Source organism: Rhyacophila brunnea, unplaced genomic scaffold (assembly GCF_057557595.1).
Source record: "Rhyacophila brunnea isolate RB1 unplaced genomic scaffold, BYU_Rbru_1.0 scaffold_20, whole genome shotgun sequence".
In the NCBI taxonomy this organism is placed as follows: Eukaryota; Metazoa; Arthropoda; class Insecta; order Trichoptera; family Rhyacophilidae; genus Rhyacophila; species Rhyacophila brunnea.
Window position 1 is genome coordinate 193,249 of NW_028232860.1, and position 19,559 is coordinate 212,807.

At 34.3% G+C, this 19,559-nt stretch overlaps 1 protein-coding gene across 2 annotated transcripts; it reads right to left on the bottom strand.

Moving 5' to 3' along the window:
* Nucleotides 1–9,076: 9,076 nt before the first annotated feature.
* On the bottom strand, nucleotides 9,077–18,341 carry LOC147071021 (RNA polymerase-associated protein CTR9 homolog). Of its 2 annotated transcripts, XM_085948232.1 has the most exons (7): nucleotides 18,257–18,341; nucleotides 16,659–16,753; nucleotides 16,236–16,358; nucleotides 15,089–15,326; nucleotides 14,586–14,858; nucleotides 12,678–12,853; nucleotides 9,077–9,551 (listed from the first exon to the last, which is right to left on the bottom strand). In XM_085948232.1, the coding sequence occupies exons 4-6, from the start codon at nucleotides 15,094–15,096 to the stop codon at nucleotides 12,832–12,834; spliced, it is 303 nt and encodes a 100-aa protein (XP_085804358.1). In that variant the 5' UTR covers nucleotides 15,097–15,326; nucleotides 16,236–16,358; nucleotides 16,659–16,753; nucleotides 18,257–18,341; the 3' UTR covers nucleotides 9,077–9,551; nucleotides 12,678–12,831. The 2 variants fall into 2 exon arrangements, with proteins under 2 accessions (XP_085804358.1, XP_085804359.1); XM_085948233.1 differs by lacking the exons at nucleotides 16,659–16,753; nucleotides 18,257–18,341 and having other exon boundaries at nucleotides 16,236–16,572.
* Between the last annotated feature and the right edge of the window lie 1,218 nt (nucleotides 18,342–19,559).

Here is a 19,559-nt window from a genome sequence, read left to right on the forward strand (position 1 = left end):
TAGGTGTATGTATGGCGGTACCTTGCACGCCGTGAATTTTATTTCAAAAATAAAAAATTAAATCAATTACATTTCAAGTGGTAAAAACGAATTCTGTTTCAATTCAATATGTGACGATATTCCCAATATACGTTGTTGTGTGTTCAACATATTTGTATGTTTAAAATAATTGATATACGTTAGTAAAATCCCGTTTGAAGTGGGACGTCCAAAGGTGTCACTTTTGTATGAGCGGCGTTCCGTTCACGGAAAAGTTCGCGTCTCAAGACGTCATTGGCAGCCATCCGGTTAAGAGTGAGCGAGACGCGATGTTGTCATTTTATGGTACTATTTCGTACTTTAAGGTACCTAGTGAAAATCGGTCAACCTGAAAATTCGTTTTTCATTTTTTTGCCGGCAGGTTCGCCACTATCGTTCTACTGCGCAGGAGCAGATCGAAAAAATCCTACTGTCGCATGAAAATTCAGAAGCTTCCAAATTTTTTATTTCATGCATGCAAGTTTGCAACTGCAGGATAATACATGTTTACCCATACATTTTCTTGAAAATTGTCAACAGTAAATCCATGCATGTGTAAACTGGGTATAATATTATGTACCAAAACTGCTTGTTTTTAATTAATTTTATTACGTTATATTAATATTAATGATTACTTCATTTCAACATAATATATTACACATTTATATGGACAATTTATATCTTTACAAAAAAACTTTTTCAGTCATTTTCATGTCTTTCAGTCAAGTCATTTTTTTAAATGTGTATCTATATTTTCGATCAGAAGTGCTTGATATGTTTTTTGTTCGTAAGCTTCGCCAAACTATAGTCATCGTCATCTTGAATACCTTTTTTACTGGCACATCATTCCACTAATGATATAGTTGGCGGGCCAAACTTTTCCTTGCGAAATGACGCTAGAAAGGACTTCAATTTCGATTTTTCTGGCTCTTCTAGATTGCGGACACGGAATGCACTCAACATTGCATTCGGTTTCCTAATACCGTCATCGAACAACTGCTGTATCTACAATATTTTTTGTTGACGCTGCAAGACCTCGAAGACCGTCCGCGTGGTTGTCATGCTCATTAATTGTTTGATACATTGACACCTTTTGACTTTCCGCATGAAATAATAGCTGGGTTCCAGCAGGGCATTCTACTTTTCGGTATGAACCAGCTGTGCAGCGATAACATTCCTTATCCCCTTCAGACGTTTTGTAGCACGCTCACTTGCCCCACGTGTTCAAAGAGACCACGTGGGCTCGAGCCAATGCTGTTGTGTCAAATTCTTGACATTTAATCCACTCACGTTTGATAGCTACTGGCTTTCTTCCATTGAAAACTTGCGGCACTTCAACATCGTCAGAATCACTCTCTGATTTATATTAGATTATACCTAATTCAACTGAACTCCTATGGTGTAAATGTCTAAAATATTAATATAAACATCTCACGATATATAAATGCCGAAGAATGCTTATCATCTAAATTTTTCTTAATCATAAAAATATTATAATGTTCATAGGTTACAGAATATGTGGAGAAAATGACAGATACGGAATAAAATAAAAATTATTTGAGGCGGTCAGAGCAGAAGTGGCGTAACCCACAAAAATGTCTAAACGGGGTTAACCATTGGAAGTCGTTCCTTATTACCATAGACTAATATATGGGTGTTTTTACTGGTTCTCCGCCGTCGCGAGCTGCCATCTGTCAGTGAGCGCAGTGTTGCCAACCGAACTATAATTATAGTACATTTTGGTCCGCGTACTATTTAAAAAGTAACATTTTCGTCCACGTACTATTAAAAAATATAGTACGTCAAAAATACCACAATTTTGAAAAATGGAATTGGTTAGGTTAGGTTCGCCGATTAGCATTTTTCAGTCGTAAGAGTTGTTTAAATAAAGCAGGGCATCGGAATTTCTCGAATTCTTTGTTGTGTATGTGACAAAGAAAAAACTTACATTTTCAACACGTTGATACACCCCTGTTACAGGCGGGCTTCTCCCGGTGTAAAATAATCATTTAGTAGCTATCAAGTCGAAACGTAACCCTGACCTCTAGAAACGGCTTCGTAAAACATCTAATCTGTTTCCTTGCTCAACCACGTAAGTATTTTTTTATTCATAAGTAAAGGCCTTCGTCCGGTGTGTGAAAATCATATACTGGGCGGAGGTGTAATTAAGATAAATTTAATTTGATTTAAAAAGTATAAATGATGATGGATCAAAGAGATAATTTTAAGACTAAATATAAGTATTCAAATATAATAAATTTTGCCGCGCATTGTGCGTGAAATCCTCGCGCGCCGGCGCCAGGGTCAGGCTCGTGATTCGCCGAATCAAAGATCATGCGATCAGATTTGGCCAATCACTAGTCCCTTTTACTAGTTGGCGTGGGTCTGAGGAATTTAAAAAGAGAAAAAAAGTGAGTAAGCGTCCCTTTTCCAATTGGATAGGACCTGCGACTATAATCGTAAAAACCCAGATATAAATTTGTGAAACTAAAAATCATAAGAAAATATAAGACCACGTCACGAACACGAAACACCGAGTTTTATTTATACTCCAACCGTTTTTTTTTTTTTGTGAATCCGGGGTTCGATGGACACCTGAGCTAGCCGCTGGAACCCCGGGTATCTCAACGTCCTATAATTTTTGCCGAAATACATACTATCATTTCTTGGACCGCGTACTATAATTCGATGACAAAAAGATAGCTGAATTCCAAAATGGCGACTGACAGCTAAAGATGGCGGAGGACCAGTCACAACTAGCGGCGGCTTCTCTAACACCATGCATGTGCGCTGCACTCCTTTTTCCTAAACATCTCTCAATGTGCAACAATGCTATTCATAAGTCAACACTCCTTTGTCGCAATTTAATCCATGTCAATTACCAAAAGCATGCACCCATTGAACAGTCATCGAAAACGAGCGCTGTGGTCAGCGCCCTAATACTGATCTTGGTTTGCCGTTCATATTACATTGTGTAATAACAGTTCAACCCGACACGTGAAAACCATAAATATACAAAATTTTATGACCTTTTGGGATGCAGCTCAAAATTCGACACAGAAAAAAAATAGTATAAGCGGAAAAATGTAGTAACTGAGATTTAGCAGGATTGATAAAAAAAAATAGATTTTTTATTTAAATCTCATATAAATTCATTGAAAATAGGCTGATTTTGAATACAAATTGATTATCAACATAAATATTATGGATACGATCCTTAAATCGTTAAATATTTGAATATAATTTATATATTAGTAGGTGAATTAATAACATGATGTCATATTTTTAACAATGCAGGCATTTTGCCGGAGTTTTATTACCTTTTGTAGACTAAGAAACTGACGCTTTGTCGAGAGTCGAAAAATATGTACCTACCTATTCAAAACAATCAATAGTTATACATTTTTTTTTTTATATTTTCTTCAAATATTATTTACTTACATACAATTCAGTATGGTTTCTATCGTTGCGGTCTATAGTCGGCTTTTTTAGGTGTTTTGTCACGTTATTTCGATAATTTTGTTCATAAAAATAAATTTTGAATAAAATATTCATAATAATACATATACTTATTGTTTAATCAGTGAAGTGTATGTGTTTTAAAATGATAAATTTTGAATAAAAGATTCATAATAATACATATAATTATAGTTTAATCAGTGAAGTGTATGTGTTTTAAAATGATCTCGGTAAACGTAGACTTTATCAATAATAATAAGAATTCCTTCGAAGAGTCAGAATTAAAAAAAGGATGGTCCGATGACATCTGTAGAAAGTGAAAAGTGTTTTTCAACCATTAAAAGAATTAAATCGTCTTTAAGAAATACTTACCATGAATCAGGACAGACTTAACTATCTACCTGTGTTAAGCATTGAGAAAAAACTTTTACAAACAGTTGCAGACTTTAATGAGAAGCGATTGAGGTGTTCGCTAAACAGAAACAACGCTGAATTGATATGCTTTTTAAATAAGGTAAGACAATTTTTAGTGCACCCCCAATGAAAGCAATTTTGGAAACCACCGGCCGCCACTGGTCACAACCACCTAATATATTCCTTTGGAACCTCCTCCAATGGTTAACTCCGTTTAGACATTTGTTGGTTACGCCACTTTTGCTCTGACCGCCTCATTTTTAGGTTAGGGCTTGTCTGGGCCGTTATCACTTTGCATATCGTCAGATGTGGTTTGACGTTTCATACCAAACCACTTCGGATAGTCAGAGAATGGTTTGATTTTTGCTGGACAGTGAACCAAGCGTCAAATCACAGTTTCCAGTTTACTCTCTAAGCATGCGCATTGCACCAATTTTTTAAATGTCAAACGATTGGAAACCACTGGAACTCAGTTTGCCAACACTATCATTATTATAGTGCCTATTTGTACTAAGGATTCAACAACAAAAAAAAAACGGAGAAAGTACTATAATTTCGTAATAGAAAAAAAAATGTCGAAATGAAAATAAACGTTCGAAAGAGATTTAAAAAAAAACCCTTGACTTGTAAAATGGAATTTGAATTCGCTGGTAAGCATTTTTTGGTCGGAAGAGCTACATAAATAAAAAAGGGTCTTGAAATTTCTCAAATTCTCTGTTATTTTTTGTGAGAAACATAGGTAGGTACCTTTTCAACAGATGATAACGCGTATATTATTATACCTACCTATAATTTTTTGCGGAAATTGGTGATCAAAAGACGGCAACACCAGTGCTGCTAACCGTACTATAATTTATTATTATGGTGATGACTCTATGTAAAGTTGTTTTCGAAAAATAGCTAGAAAAGTTTATTCATCGGTAAATATATATTCAAAAGTAATGAGAAAAATAAAATAAAAAATTTAAAGTCATCATGGAGTTCCATATTCCAAAAATACCTGTCAAATTCGGTACATTTGTATCGGGTGGCAAGAATGAATGACAGGTCCATTTACCTGGATCACCCAATGTTAAAACTCCAACTTTTTTTGTGTGCATTTGTTTGTGCATCGTTAGTGCACGTTTGTGCACGATTTTTTTTCGTTTGTGCACCTATAATAACCGAAAAATTCCAATTTCAAATTGGGTGTTCCAGCTAAACGTTGGGTCACCCAATGTTGAAATTTCAACTTTTTTTTAGTGCATTCGTTTGTGCATCGTTAGTGCACGTTTGTGCACGCGTTTATTTCGTTTGTGCACGCACATTAAGGGGGTTATTTGCATTTCAATTTGGGTGACCCAGCTAAATGCTGGATACTTGTGTCACTAAACTTATATTTTTTTCAAAATTTAAATTGTAAACACTAGTGCGTTGGTAGTTAACGTTAGTGCACGATTTTTTTTTGTCTTTTCATCTGTATTCAGCGCGCTATTTAATTTTTAAGTTTGTATGCAAAACCTGACTGCGTGGGTTTATAAAAATTTCTTTTAGTAAAATCTCTTGTCGCATAGCTAATGCGCAATCCTGCATACTTTTTTATTTTTTTTCTCATATAGTGCGTGAGTTATTTGATATGAAATATTTGATGAACGTTAAGTAGAACCATCCAACAAACTTTTTTAATTTTTTATTAGGTCATCAATTTGACTATTATTAGCTTACGTTTGTGCACGTGCTTTTTTTGTTTTAGAGATTATATCGTGAGAGATATTAGTTCTCTAAATTCAGTGATCTGATACTTGAACAAATAAATTTGCTTTAAAAAATTTTTGTTAAGTGCATACGATTATGTATATTTATGTAAAATTTTAACACGATTTTTCAAATTTTTATCTTTTATATTAACCTAGAAAATTAATTTTGAGTGGCCGTCAAGTTTTAACACCAAACATTTTTTTTCCACATTTTTTAAATGCATACCTTTGAGTAATTTAATTATATGATTTTTCATATATTTTTTATTGTTTTTCCGTGTAAATTACGCGAAAAATTCGCATTTTTCCATTTTCACTAAGTACCCTGTCAAAATATCCCGAACAAAAACAACCGCATCCGCATGGATGGTCTGGTCAAAAGAGTTTCGCAAAACAGCCAATACGGCTCCTATCTACCTGTTTTCCATTTATACTAATTGATGATAATCAACATCTTCGTGCTTCAATTTGGAAAGCACCTGTATATATTTTTATTGGTGCGTCGTCAAAATATACTTTGCAAAGCCATTCGCAACAGTTATAGCTGTCACCAAAAACTGTTTTCATCACTCCAATGTCACAATATAATAATATTATACTATTTATTGTTATTTATCTTACAAATTATTGATAGCTTTCACTGTATCTTTAGACCTCGTGCGTTCATAAATGTTTCGTTATGCATTAATTTATGACGAGCAAGCTTTATATCCAACGCTAGTTACTTTAAAAATCCCAATTTTATGTACGTTTAATAATAAGACAACCAATAAACAAAATTATAAGTAGTTATTATCCACCTTATCATTTCGATTGACAGCGTATGAATCATGTATAATTAATAGTTATTAAATATTTATATTTTGTCATATATTGTCTATGATTATATGTATACTAAGTTTGTTGTCGTTGCCTATCATACGTCAAAATCTTCTGTCACATGTGATGCGCCTTTCAGGTTTAGGGTACTGGAAATACTATTTAATACAAGTTTATCCGTCTATTTACCACATCCCTGCTCAAGCAGTTATAGTGGATAATTATTGTTCTCCCTAGAATTTTCCCAGCACCTAGTAACTACATTGAAGTATTCTATGGTAACAATGTCACGATAACGTCGATATTTTTTTCATTTCCTAATACCCATCATTTTCTACACACCCAGTGCCGTGGTCAATATTGATGGATGAGCCATAATGCACCAGCACCTATGCCACATACGCTCCTTGAAAATAACTAGGATGCCATCTGAACTGAGAGAATCATACTCTGTTTAACACTGTCATGAGACTTGTAGCTCTATAGCACACCGGTGCGCCGCTAGACGGTAGGTGTGTCGCGGTGCATTGCTTGCAAAAAAACAAATAATTTTGTATATTATACGATAATTACTTAATAACCAAATTTGCGTACATATAAAAATATATGTTCGGTAATATATTTTAGCACCTGCATGAACTTAATAAAACAATGCAAAGTCAGAATGAAAATAATATATTGACGTGCTCTGATAAACTAGGAGTTAAGACAAGGATCTCTACAAATGTATCAAAGGACCTACCAGACCACCATTAAAAACAAGCAATTAATTTTGGATCCGTCTCAAAAACAATTAACTTTGCAGCAAAAGAAATTTCATCATTACATTCATACAATCAATACGACTGGATTCGAAACCCTTTCGCAACCAATGCCGAAAATTCTATAGAAGCGCTTTCGTTGAAGTTGAATTGAGAAACGATGGGACTCTAAAAACTAAATTTTGCAGATGTTCCATTGGCTATTTTCTGGATTTCGGTTAAAAAAGAATATTCTTGGATTTCCGACAAGGAGTAAGATAAACACAAATTACAAATTTGCTCACATATTAAAAATAATTGACTGCAGCGCTATTTTACTACGCTGGTATTAATAATTTAAAACATTCGATTGTAGGTTACAATAATTATTTATTATTATTGTGTCAATATTCGACAAACAAATATTCTTAACCAGACAACTAACCATAATTCAAGTGGATGTATTAATAAATACAAACATTCAATACCATTAATTTTACCTCAAACACCATTTTAAAAACTCTATTTTAGGGTATCACACTGTCTTTAATCTTAGCGATAGGTAGGGGGGGCAAATATCCTAGTCTGGGGTCCCCCTTCAGGATGTGGGGTCCATGTTTTGGTGTATAAATTGTTTAACATGCGGCGTGTCACTGTCTTCTGTGAAGACCTGTGGTGTGTCGTGGAGAAAAGGTTGCGGGGCACTGATTTACATACCGGTGCAAGTCAGTTTACAGAAAGCCAGGCGGGAACCGCGCCAATTTTTATTGCTGATTTTGGCAAAATTCATGAATACAAAAATGAAAACCTAACCTAACAAATAATCCAGTAGGTATATCAGCTATTTTCAAAATTTGTTTGCCGCTGGCTTCCTATAAACCGACAAGAACAATATACCTACCTACTTGCACTGTTTGAAAACACCTCAGAAACATTGGTACTTAAAAAAATATGACACCTGACAGAATTCGAACCTGTATACATTGAATTCTGGCCGATGCGCTTTACCAATTTAGTCACCAGTATTATATCCAATTACGGCATAACTAGCCGTAATGTGACTGAAGCTTTTTACAAATTATGCTAGTATTATTGACCTTTGCGGCTTGGTAAGAATACAATGGGACTCAGCTTCCAGCGGTTCCATTAATCGAGCAGATATGTTTTAAAATTGTGTTTTATGTTCATAAAGAATGTCACCCTCACAAATATTGTGATATAGTATATTCTATAAGATCCCTTTAGAGCAGTGTGGACTCCTCCAAAAGTGCAATTAGTAATATTATCAAGGCCTGAACAAAAACGATGCATGAGTGCGAGTGGGAAAGTATTCGGCACCCTTATAATCTCTGCGACACGCGCTATAGTAAGATAAAAGGTCTACATATGTTTGAGTTAGTTTCCAAAAGTATCGCCGACAAATTGTGGTAAATCGCTTCACGTAGCGTCGTAGCTCGTGTTGCTAAATTGCTATTTTTTGTGTTAAACATAGTCATTGGTAAATATTTTTAGTTATTTAAGCAGGAAAGATGGTTTTATGTGTTGTATTAAAATATGGTAGCCGTACTGATAAGCAAAAAGATGGTATTACGCTTCATAGGTAAGTTGATACATGTTCGTGATAATTTATTTGTATATTATTATAGAAAATTATATTTTAATTCTGAGCGTCTAGTGCGAGCACTACCGAAATGGTCTATGGTCTCGAACATTTGTAGATGAATGCGTTCGCTCACCCACAAACCAAACGCATGGCACGCAGCTTCATTTAGCAATGCAACGGGTGGCGTCTAGATGTATCTATAGTCTATGAATATTATGCTCTCTGCGAATATAATAATATTTTATTACAGCTGAGCAAAGGAAAGGGTGAAAAAATGAAATTCAACATTTATCATAAAACATCAATTATTTATTAAAATACTTTAAACTACCTTTCTATTAACAATCATCAATCCAAGAGGTACTTAACTGGGTGGTCGACTTAAACTTAAAAATGTAAGGAGGTGTAACGTGTAATTTCTTTGCTTGGTCTAAATATATTACAATAAATCATCAATGTTATAAAGGAAAAATCATGAAATTTATGATACAAAAATTAATCAATTTTCTGTGGGTAGGTAGTTACATAGGTAAGTATTGAAAGTAATAAACTTCTGTGACCAATCAAAACGTGGGCGGACATTCTTCTCAGGATGAGCATCATGGTGTAGAGTAGAGAGCCGTTACAAGGCCCAACTCGTCTGGCTCGTAGCAAAGCTATATTGGCTTCCTGGAGTCGATTCGCATACGACACAGCTCGGGCCATGTAAATCAAATCATCCACATTATGGTGAGCGTGGAATTTGTTCAAACAATTCTCATACTGCAAACAAAAAAGCATTGATAAGATTAAGCAAACGTGTACAGAAATAAACAGAATATTACTTAAAGTATTTGCTGTATAAACGTATACTACGTAGTCAACAATTTATTGTTTTTACATTTCATTGCTTGTTTGACCATTAGATGGGTGAGCAGCACATTACATAGAAAGCCTTGGGGCATAGATAGCAGTGGTGAAGGGTGGAGGTAGGCTGTTAAGAACTGCCATAAATAGTGCACATTAAACTTTGTCAGTCATGCATATTTTTTTCATTGAAATAAGACAACTTACAGATGGTGTTGGGTTAGTTTTTAAAATTCAATTAAACCCTGCGAAAACAAGTCTTTTACAGATTAACATCCACATAGACTTTTTTGGAATACACTTTTTTTATCCCAAATTGCTCCATGAGATTTAGTCGATCACCCTTGTCATATAGATACACATATTTCGGACCATGAATTGGATCTACAATATGGCTGCTGCTCGCTATAAAGACGTGCTTGGTGAATTGTGTGAATCTCTAAACTGTTTTACAAGTTTCACAATGCAGATAATAAACACCTCTTCTCTGAACTGTATATTGATCTATCTAGTATCAACGATGAAACAAAGACAGATGACAAAATGACTAAGATGGTTATACATAATTATTATATCTTTAAAAATGAAAGTGTATGTCTTGTATATCGACCCTTAATCGGCAGAACTATAATACAAACCTACCCTAAGTTTGATAATATTTATCACTTTATCACTTTAGCGGTCGATAAATACAGAATAGACCCACTGGTAATAGAAAATGTAATTCTATCAATTCAATGAAAGTTGAATTTTTCATAAAATAAGATAGCATACCCAGTGTTGCCCGGTTCTTATTCTAACCAATCACAGTATAATAATTCCTTGATTTTTTCCCGCTTTGTCAGTCCTGTCCAAAGATTTGTGCATGATTGCTGAGATCTCATTACTGCCACGTTTACCATCAGTTTCACCTCATAAAAAGCAGTATCCATTATTTGTTCCACTTTCGTAGATACTTTCATTATAGTATGCGTATTTCGACTAGGGAGTGTTTAGCACCTTCTCGAGGTCAAAACTTGCGCACAAAACATCATTGTGATTTTTACTTTTGGCCAGATCATTAAAGAACATCTCTTTGCATTTATCCTTTACGGTAAGGGGACATTTGTAAGTATCCGTTTCAATTAGCCGAATTCTCTCGTCACCAGACATATTTGTTACTTTCTCGCAAAAAGAACACTATTATCTTTTTTGGTAGATGAAAACCCAAGTTGAACTTACTGTCTAGTAAATACGTTTCTGAAAACATTCCGAATCACGACATTAGTGGATTCATTCAAAGAATCCAAATTTTCAGTATAAATTTTATACTTATACATTTTTATCATTTCAAAAATCTATAGGAAGATACTATTCTTCGTAGATTATTCCGACAGTAGTGAGATGTAACGGCGGGTAATTATTGTTTAATAAACTCTATTACCAGGTTTATTTTATCTCAGCCAGTTTTACTGGACGGCGCGAGCTTTGCTCCCAAATCGGTTTTCGCACAACTCACTACCAGACGGACCACCGAATAAACCGTACCGTAGCTTACACTATCAAATAACGTCGGTTACGTTGTTTTGCTCTACTTTATAATGCGATACAAGTTAAAACGCTAAAAGGCACAGACCCTAAAAAAATGTCACGCGATTGAGATCGGGCTCTAATATTTTTGTCACTTATGCGCTAGGTTATATTGAACAGTTCTCCATTTAAAACGCAATTTACCAAAAAGTGTCGCTTACGTTGTTCTGCCGATTAAGGGTCGATATTAATAAAAAATGGGATGATATAACTGCAAATCAGACTGCTCTAATTAAATCCAAGCTTCGATGTCATCTGGGAATTGATCAGTGACTTTCTTGAGATGTGCATGAGCTACATCTCGTTAAGATTGAAAGGTAGATTTAGCGTATAGTGATCCAAGAATTTTTATTATCTCGTAGTTCTTTGGTTGAGCCTTTATGACATTTTTGAAACATTGGGAGGCCCAGTGAAGGAATAATTGTTGAATACAATAAAACAACTTAATATATTTATACATTGGCTTTGCATGAATTATTTAAATTCGCCCACCATACAGTATTAACAATAATAATTACAACATTATAATAATATAGACTAGAACATAAATTTCAGTCCTCATACTTGATAAAAAAATAAGAAAAAACTCGGCAATAAAGTTGGATGGCAAAATTAAAAAGTGGTCACGATCCTCAGCCATGAGTGAACGACCAAGAAGAAGGATGTATGTGGCAGTAAAGAATTATGGACCGAGAAAAATGGAGGAAGCTAAGGGAGGCCTTCATCCAACTGTAGATCGACCCCGGCTGATGATGATGACTTGATAAAAAGCTTAGTGCCCATACGCACTTGCGGCAGGCCGCATCGCGGCTAGCCGCATATTGTTTTTTGTATGCCGGCTAGCCGCAGCGGCCTGCCACAAGTGCGTATGGGTGAACAAAACAATTATTGTAAAGCAATTTTCTTAAGTGGTGAATACCAGGTCATATTCTATTATATACAAATTTTGATTCATAGATAGCATAAGGATCTCTTCGAATTTTCGTACTGACATACTAGTACTTTTTAATAGTTTAAATTAAATTATAGATTCTTCAAGATGTTACACAAGATTTAACAATGAAACATTCATCAATCTTCCATACATAACTCGAAACAGGTTCAGAAACAAACCTAATTGATAAAAATGTTAGAACATGACATGGGAATCAACCCTAGATTTATCGCATGCCAGCTGAGTCAGCTTGAGAAGATCCAAGATTTTTCGAATGGGTATTTTACTGAGGCTGTTCCAAGTTAAATATTTTCAATGAAGACTGTTACATTCTTAAATCACGTGTATTATTTAGGAATATCAACTGTTAAGCTGTGGACCCAATAGGTTGAGCAAACGATCAATTATATTTCTTGTAAAAAATATCTGTTTTGAGACCTCTTCATGAGGCAGCCGAGATCCACATCGGATTGTAGGGCCAGTAAAAATATATATTTTTAACTGTACGCCTATACAAATATGATATAAAATATACATACATTCTCTGAATCCCCTCGATAAAATGATATACATCTGCTCGAGGCCAAAGTGCGGCAGGACAAATGCAGAAAGTGCAAACTGCGTAGCCTGGTCGCGGTTTCTCGTGCAAGTTAGTAACAGTTCTCCGCACACAACCCCCGATTCTCTGTGTTGTTATTGGACTTGGATTGTAACCCTGAAAACAAATTACAAGACAACTGAATGAACTGAACTGAGAAAAATTTTCACCCTGCTGAATTAAGCGGATAGACAAGGTTCTTGAATTACTATTATGATTACTAGATAGATGGAGCAATGAGATCTTTTTAAAATTTATGTAGAAAGGATTTTATTCTTTTCGTCATAAATTTCATTTCATACTCATGTGATATATGAAATTTATATCATAATATTTACATTAAGTATGTAATTTTATTAATCAGACATAATTATAGGTTCATATAATTTCTTCATGTTTTCTTTACAGACTTAACGGCCCACATGCTCAGCATAGGTAAAAATGGAGCTTTTATGGTATTCTTTTTCTTTTTTCTTTCGACCATGTCCGATCCTAATAGGATCATATGGGCCTCCACAGAGTAGAGGTTTGTATTGACAGATTTTGTTTTTAGGAAAAATGGATGTCAGCCATTTGCTCAACCTATTAGGTATATTCAGAGCATAATCCTGGACATTCCTTAAACGTTTTAGATAATCTATTTATATAATTTTGAAGCCTTATTATCCTTTATATTTATTTTAAACATTTGATGACTGCATAAAGTATTTTTATTACATAAAATAGTATTTTTTTAAACTTTTCGCTCTAATGTTTTAGAATATAGTCATATTTCGGTACATCCATGTGCAGTGGTATTAATATTTTTTAGATTCATTATTTTTTAAACGCATTTACAAAACCATTAGTAAAATTAATGTTAACATTATATAGTGACATATTTACGATAAAAAATTATATTTAATAATCTTTGTGATCCCAAATTTAACAAAAATTAGGCATTTTATTATTAAAAAATTGGCACGATTAACACATTTGAAGATAATTCTAAAGATACTAATTATAAGCTATGTCTTTGACCATTCAAATGTGATAAACATTCTACGAATAATGTTTGCTTTATAATAATTATTGACCTAAGAATAAGGTACTATTTTTTGAAATACGCCATATTTATTGGCATTTCCCAGTGGTTAAGCTACAACATACGGCCGTAGCTATAAATTGACAAATGATAAATGAAGTAGGGAGTAAGATCATGGTAATGCCCGTGTTTGAACATGTACCGATTTAAAAAAATATTTTTTTTCAGTTAGGTTAGATTATGGTTATGGCTACGGTCGTATGTTGTGGCTTAGCCACTGGGAAATGCCAATAGAAATGGCGTATTTCAAAATAATACTACCTTATTCTTAGGTCAATAATTATTATAAAGCAAACATTATTCGTAGAATGTTTATCAGTTGTGTGATTCATGCGCACTAGAAATCGTATCTGTGGATGATCAGGGTTAAATTATTGTTACACTATAATGGTTTTTCATTGGAAAAAATATTTTAAATATAAAATATTTTTTTTATGAGAAATGGATGTTTAGCCACTTGCATTACCAATTGGATCCAGAGTCATGAGTCATGACTATTTAGAATTTGAATATAAGATAGATAATGCAAAATTGCACTTGGCACATGGCATTCATCCGTAAATCAACAAAACTTAAAAAAACATGAGAATTAATGGATCTTTGATGAAATATGCAAACTCAATTTTGAAAAATTCTAGATATTCATTTTAACTGAATATTTAAAATATTATATTGAACTATTTTAAATGAGAGATGAGTATATTCTCATTTCACAGATTGACGTTTGCTGTGAAAAATATTTAAAACAATGTAAGTATCCCAAACCTTGCTTTATCCTGATTATTTAGCTTCATAAAGCAATGGCCCATGCCGAAACGGAGACGGAGAACAGCCAGGCGGTTGGGGTTGGTTCTCAGAGTTTCCCTGTAGAAGCCGAGAGCGCTGCGGTAGTCTTTTTTATTGAAAGCGATGCACACTTTCCAGAACAGCGAGGGGATGTTGTTGGAAGATTGATTCACCACGAAATTGAATTGCGCATCCACCGTCCACCACTTAATCACCCTCCAACAAGCACAAGTATGCTCGGCCCAAAAGATTCTGCAAAAAAAATAAATACAGATGTACAGCATTTTCGCCGGTAAAGTAAATTCGGCTGTTGTATAATGAAAAATCAGTTGTTTTCATTTTGTTTTTCCAAGTCATGTTGTGAATGGATTGAACTTGTAAATTGTAAAGTTCACTTCATATTATTATATATAAAGAAATTTGAACAAAATTTGACTAGGTTGAATAAAATAGGTAATGAAAGTGGGTAGGTATCGTCTTACATGATCATACATGATGATTTTGTCGGCAGTGGTGTATAGGTTTGCGGCTTTGGTGAACAGATCCCGTTTCATGTTTATATTCTTTTCATGGTTAGCTTCCTGCACGCAGTATGTGGCGAGCATGTCCAGGCACCGCATCTGATCTTTCTCCGAGTTAGAATAATCGATGTTGGCCGCGATGCGGCCCGCATCCAAGATTTTAATGAAGTCATCAGTTCTTTTTGTTTACGTACGGCACCTGTATAGAATACAAACATTTATATGAGAATACGCAATTTGAAAAATTGAAAGGACCCTCGCAAACGATGCTAATAGAAATCAAGATCCGACAGGTCCCATCCATTCATTCAAATATCATTCTCTCTGGACATAAAAATGTGGATAAATGTGGTTGAAAAATTAACCCTGCCTACATCGCAATAAGGGTTATTGTTTTACATTTCTTTCCGAAACGCTAATATATATATTATATTATATTGTAGCAAGTAGTTAAATATTAACTTTACCCACATTGCAAAAAAAGGATTATTCGAGATTTTTGAAAGATGTCTTTGACCTATTCTGCAAAACTTGCCCACTTTAATATTGTGATTTTGTATGAAACGGTGTATTATCATGGTACTTATATCAATGTATACAAACGAGTAAGTTTTAATACCGGCTCGGTTATTGTAACTTGGTTTCTATGGGGCACTATTTCTTTCAAAAAGTTTGAAACGCCATATGATTAGCAAGGTCTTTTTTCATTGAGGCATGACCATAATAGATTAAATTGGATTAGAAATCATGCATTCTTGCACGCCAATCGAGATATCGGGAAGATTCTACAGGTGTCACTCTTAGCACAGCTATGAAAAACGCCCAATGTTCGGTACACCATGGTATACGCTCGACTATGTGTGTCGAGACGTGGTGGTTGGCGATGGAGAAAAGCAAACACCAGAGAGTAATCATTACCCATAAAAATTGATTAAAAAAGTATTCATTTAGTTATTTAGTAAAATATTAATATACCTACTCAAAAGGGTTCGCCATCCAGATTATAATTGATAGTTTTTTTTTCTACACTAGACTGTTTACCCTAGGAAATTGATGGTGACATTCTAACTTCATTACATTCCATGCGTAAAATCTTATAAGTACTTACTACTTACGCCAACATTGACATTGACCCAGATGATAAGTGGGATCTCTCTAGGCGAAGAATACTGAGTATTTTTTTTCATCTCATGCGGTAGGTAATAATTGTTCAGGATCCAACTTCGATCACCTAAAAACAATTTAGATTAGGCAAACGACATTGGTTACGTCACATGTCATAAAATGAAGTAAAATCACATCACAAAACTTTAGCTAGTTCAATGTAATAATTATAACGAAACTATACATTCAAAACACTACATTATTATAAAATAAGTGATGGTTTATCTTTACGATCTTTACACTATTATCAAAAATCAAAATGTTTCGAAGTCGCATGACCAGGCACCTGCAGTAGGTACGAGGAACTAACGAATGACGTCATTACATTTTAAGCTACTAGAGTAAAAAATAATTGCGCTGTACTTACCCGTGTTATGGGAATTCACCGTCTTCGAGCTGCATTAGAAAACTTGGGATGCCCCGTAAGGAATTATTGCTTTGCCGTAATCTATTTTCACATTGCTGCAAAATTCATAATATATTATATTTTCTTATAACGAATAATCGTCAACTTAACCCTTTGTCTATTGTACGGTATAACGATACGCTACGGCCTACGCCAATCGATGTATGAAGCTTCTCTAAGTAACATAGAAAAATAATGAATCATTTCAGCGTATAGGCATGTGGGGCTTATAAAATTTATATCAGAAATACGACTTGGAAGTTAAAGGCTTAAAATAGTATACGATCACTTCGTTATAGTTTTTTAGATCTGCTAACACATAAACAGTAAAAAATAATGATTCATATTATAACACAGCATAATAATTATTAATTACCTATTAATGATTTGCTGTATTTTTTGCCTAACAACGATATTATGGGTCAATGAGAAATGGGACCAGTCTCAGGAAATAAAAACTACAATTGAGATCGCAAGGAGCGCCTTTCTCAAAATGAGACGCCTCCTTAGCAATCGAGATCTTAACCTAGGTCACTGCGTATGGTACGTTGTTATGTGCTCTCAATTCTTTTCTATGGCATGGAAGTATGGACGCTAAACCAAGAGATGTCACGGAGACTTAAAGCTTTCGAGATGTGGCTGTATAGACGCATCCTCAAAATTCCTTGGACTGACCGGGTGACAAATGTTGAAGTTCTCAATCGAATGGGGAAGGACCGAGAAATTCTACGTAGTATCAAAACCAGGAAACTACAATACCTCGACCACATTATGAGAGGACACATATACAGCATTCACCAACTTGTCATTCAAGGAAAGATCAATGGGAAGCGTAGCAAAGGACGGCGCCGCATTTCGTGGCTTAAGAACCTCCGTGATTGGTACGAGTGCAGCTCCACCGAACTGTTCCGGGTAGCAGACGACAAAGATAAGATCGCCTTGATGGTGGTCGACCTCCGCTAGGGGATGGCACAATAAGAAGAAGATAGGTACCTATCTCTATAAGGTTTATAGATTTTTAATAACACAGGTTTTCAATACGCCGTAAAAAATCAAATTATATGTGGGTACTTATAATATAAGTATTATTATAATTTAGGTAACTATTCTATTCATACATATACTGCATTCCTAATCGCTGAAAAGCCTCAATTAAAATAAAGACTCAACTCGGTGTTGTCGGCAAGTTAGGTACCTAGGTACCTATATCTCGCCTTAATGCCCTTAATCAATCTAATATTACGTTCAAAGCTGACTGGAAGAACGAAATAATGAGTTTAATAATTCTGTGAAGATAAAAAAACAGGAAGATCGCCTCTTTTCTAATTATAGCAAGGAATCAATCATTTTGAGGCTGCTGTTGAGAGATGTCCCAAGACTACAAAATGTTATAAAGGTTTTCGCAACGCCATTTTTTCATTGTACCTAGTCACCCAAGCATTTTGAACCTATAAGATACCTAGACGAAATAATATAGCTTGCCAGCGATTATTATTAACCAATGCCCATACAGGTCACATTAAGTGAAAAAAATGTATGATAGGTAGGTACCTACCTACCATTTATTAGTAATCGAGTGGCAATAGTCGTGCATGATTATCATTTTTGAGGTTTTTACGCCGAATATGTATAATATGTAGGTACATATCTATTTCTATGTATTTAATTAATACATAGATATGGTGCTTTTATTTATGAATTGGTCATAGCATAGTAGTTGGCCGTTTCAACTTTTGGTTGATAAAATAAGGTGTCAGTCATTATTTTATTACATCGTCTGTTGATATGTATAGCTTGGTCTCCATTTTCATACAGAAAAACTTGAACCAAAATTATTCCCTGTGATTTTTTAAAAAAAGTTATTGGTGAAGACAAATACAAACACTTCAAAATGATAAACACCAGAAAGGCTGTGAAGACACCCCCAAAAATTATAACTTGTTTCAATATTGTGGAGTTATTTTAAAACATCAGAAAATGAAAAGACCAGAGCAGCATTAAATTTCACTGCCATAAGGTAACAGCTTCTACTATGCAAATATACAATAATATTGATGTACCTACTACCTATGTAGGTATTCAACAGTTTTAAGAACACTAAATGATATAGAACCACAGTCTAATCACGAACCGACAATCATTTACATAATATTATTATCTCGGCAAGATGACATTGAACCATCCACATCTGTTTATTTGATCCACTGTGGTGCAGTTGAAAACTATGTATTCCGTTTAAAAAACCTACTAGAAAATTGAAGAAAAAAATTAAAAACTTTTTTTTGCAATAGTGAAACAACAGTTGTTATTAAAATAGGTACGAGTAGGTAGGTACCTAATTCGGAAAATATTATTCTTTGCAGATGATACATACTAGGAATTATCGATATTAATGGTATTATAATAATTATATAGTACCTATAGCAATTATTATATTTAACACAAAAAATATTACTCCAGTATTGGAAGATAATGACTTGTTTTTGTGTCTGCACTATGTGGTGCCAGATAATATCTCAGATGGTATTTCAGATAAATCCGGCATTCATAAGAGAAACAAGGACGATTCTGAAAGATGGATACAGAGAAATACTAAAACCTGGTTTTTTCAATTATTTTTTTAATGGTTTTTTCATATTATTTTATGTTTGTTTTTGCAAAATCACTTATTTTTCATCAATTTTCTTAGAATTGGGCTCTTATCTTCAAAATTCTAGAAGCTCGTATATTTGTGTATTCCTTCGCTGCAAGGTTCTTTTGTGATTTCACATTATTTTTCGGGTTCTGTAGACCTACTAAATTTAGGTCCCGGACCTGTAGCCCTTTTTGGAAATTCAGCCCTGCTTGTAAGGGTAAATAATT

Bases quoted from the DNA above. Each gene is read 5' to 3' on its own strand.
- LOC147071021 (XM_085948232.1), bottom strand. The intron at 12,854-14,585 runs GTTTGGGATACT...ATTTGTTTTCAG, and splicing joins AATAATCAGGATAAAGCAAG to GGTTACAATCCAAGTCCAAT.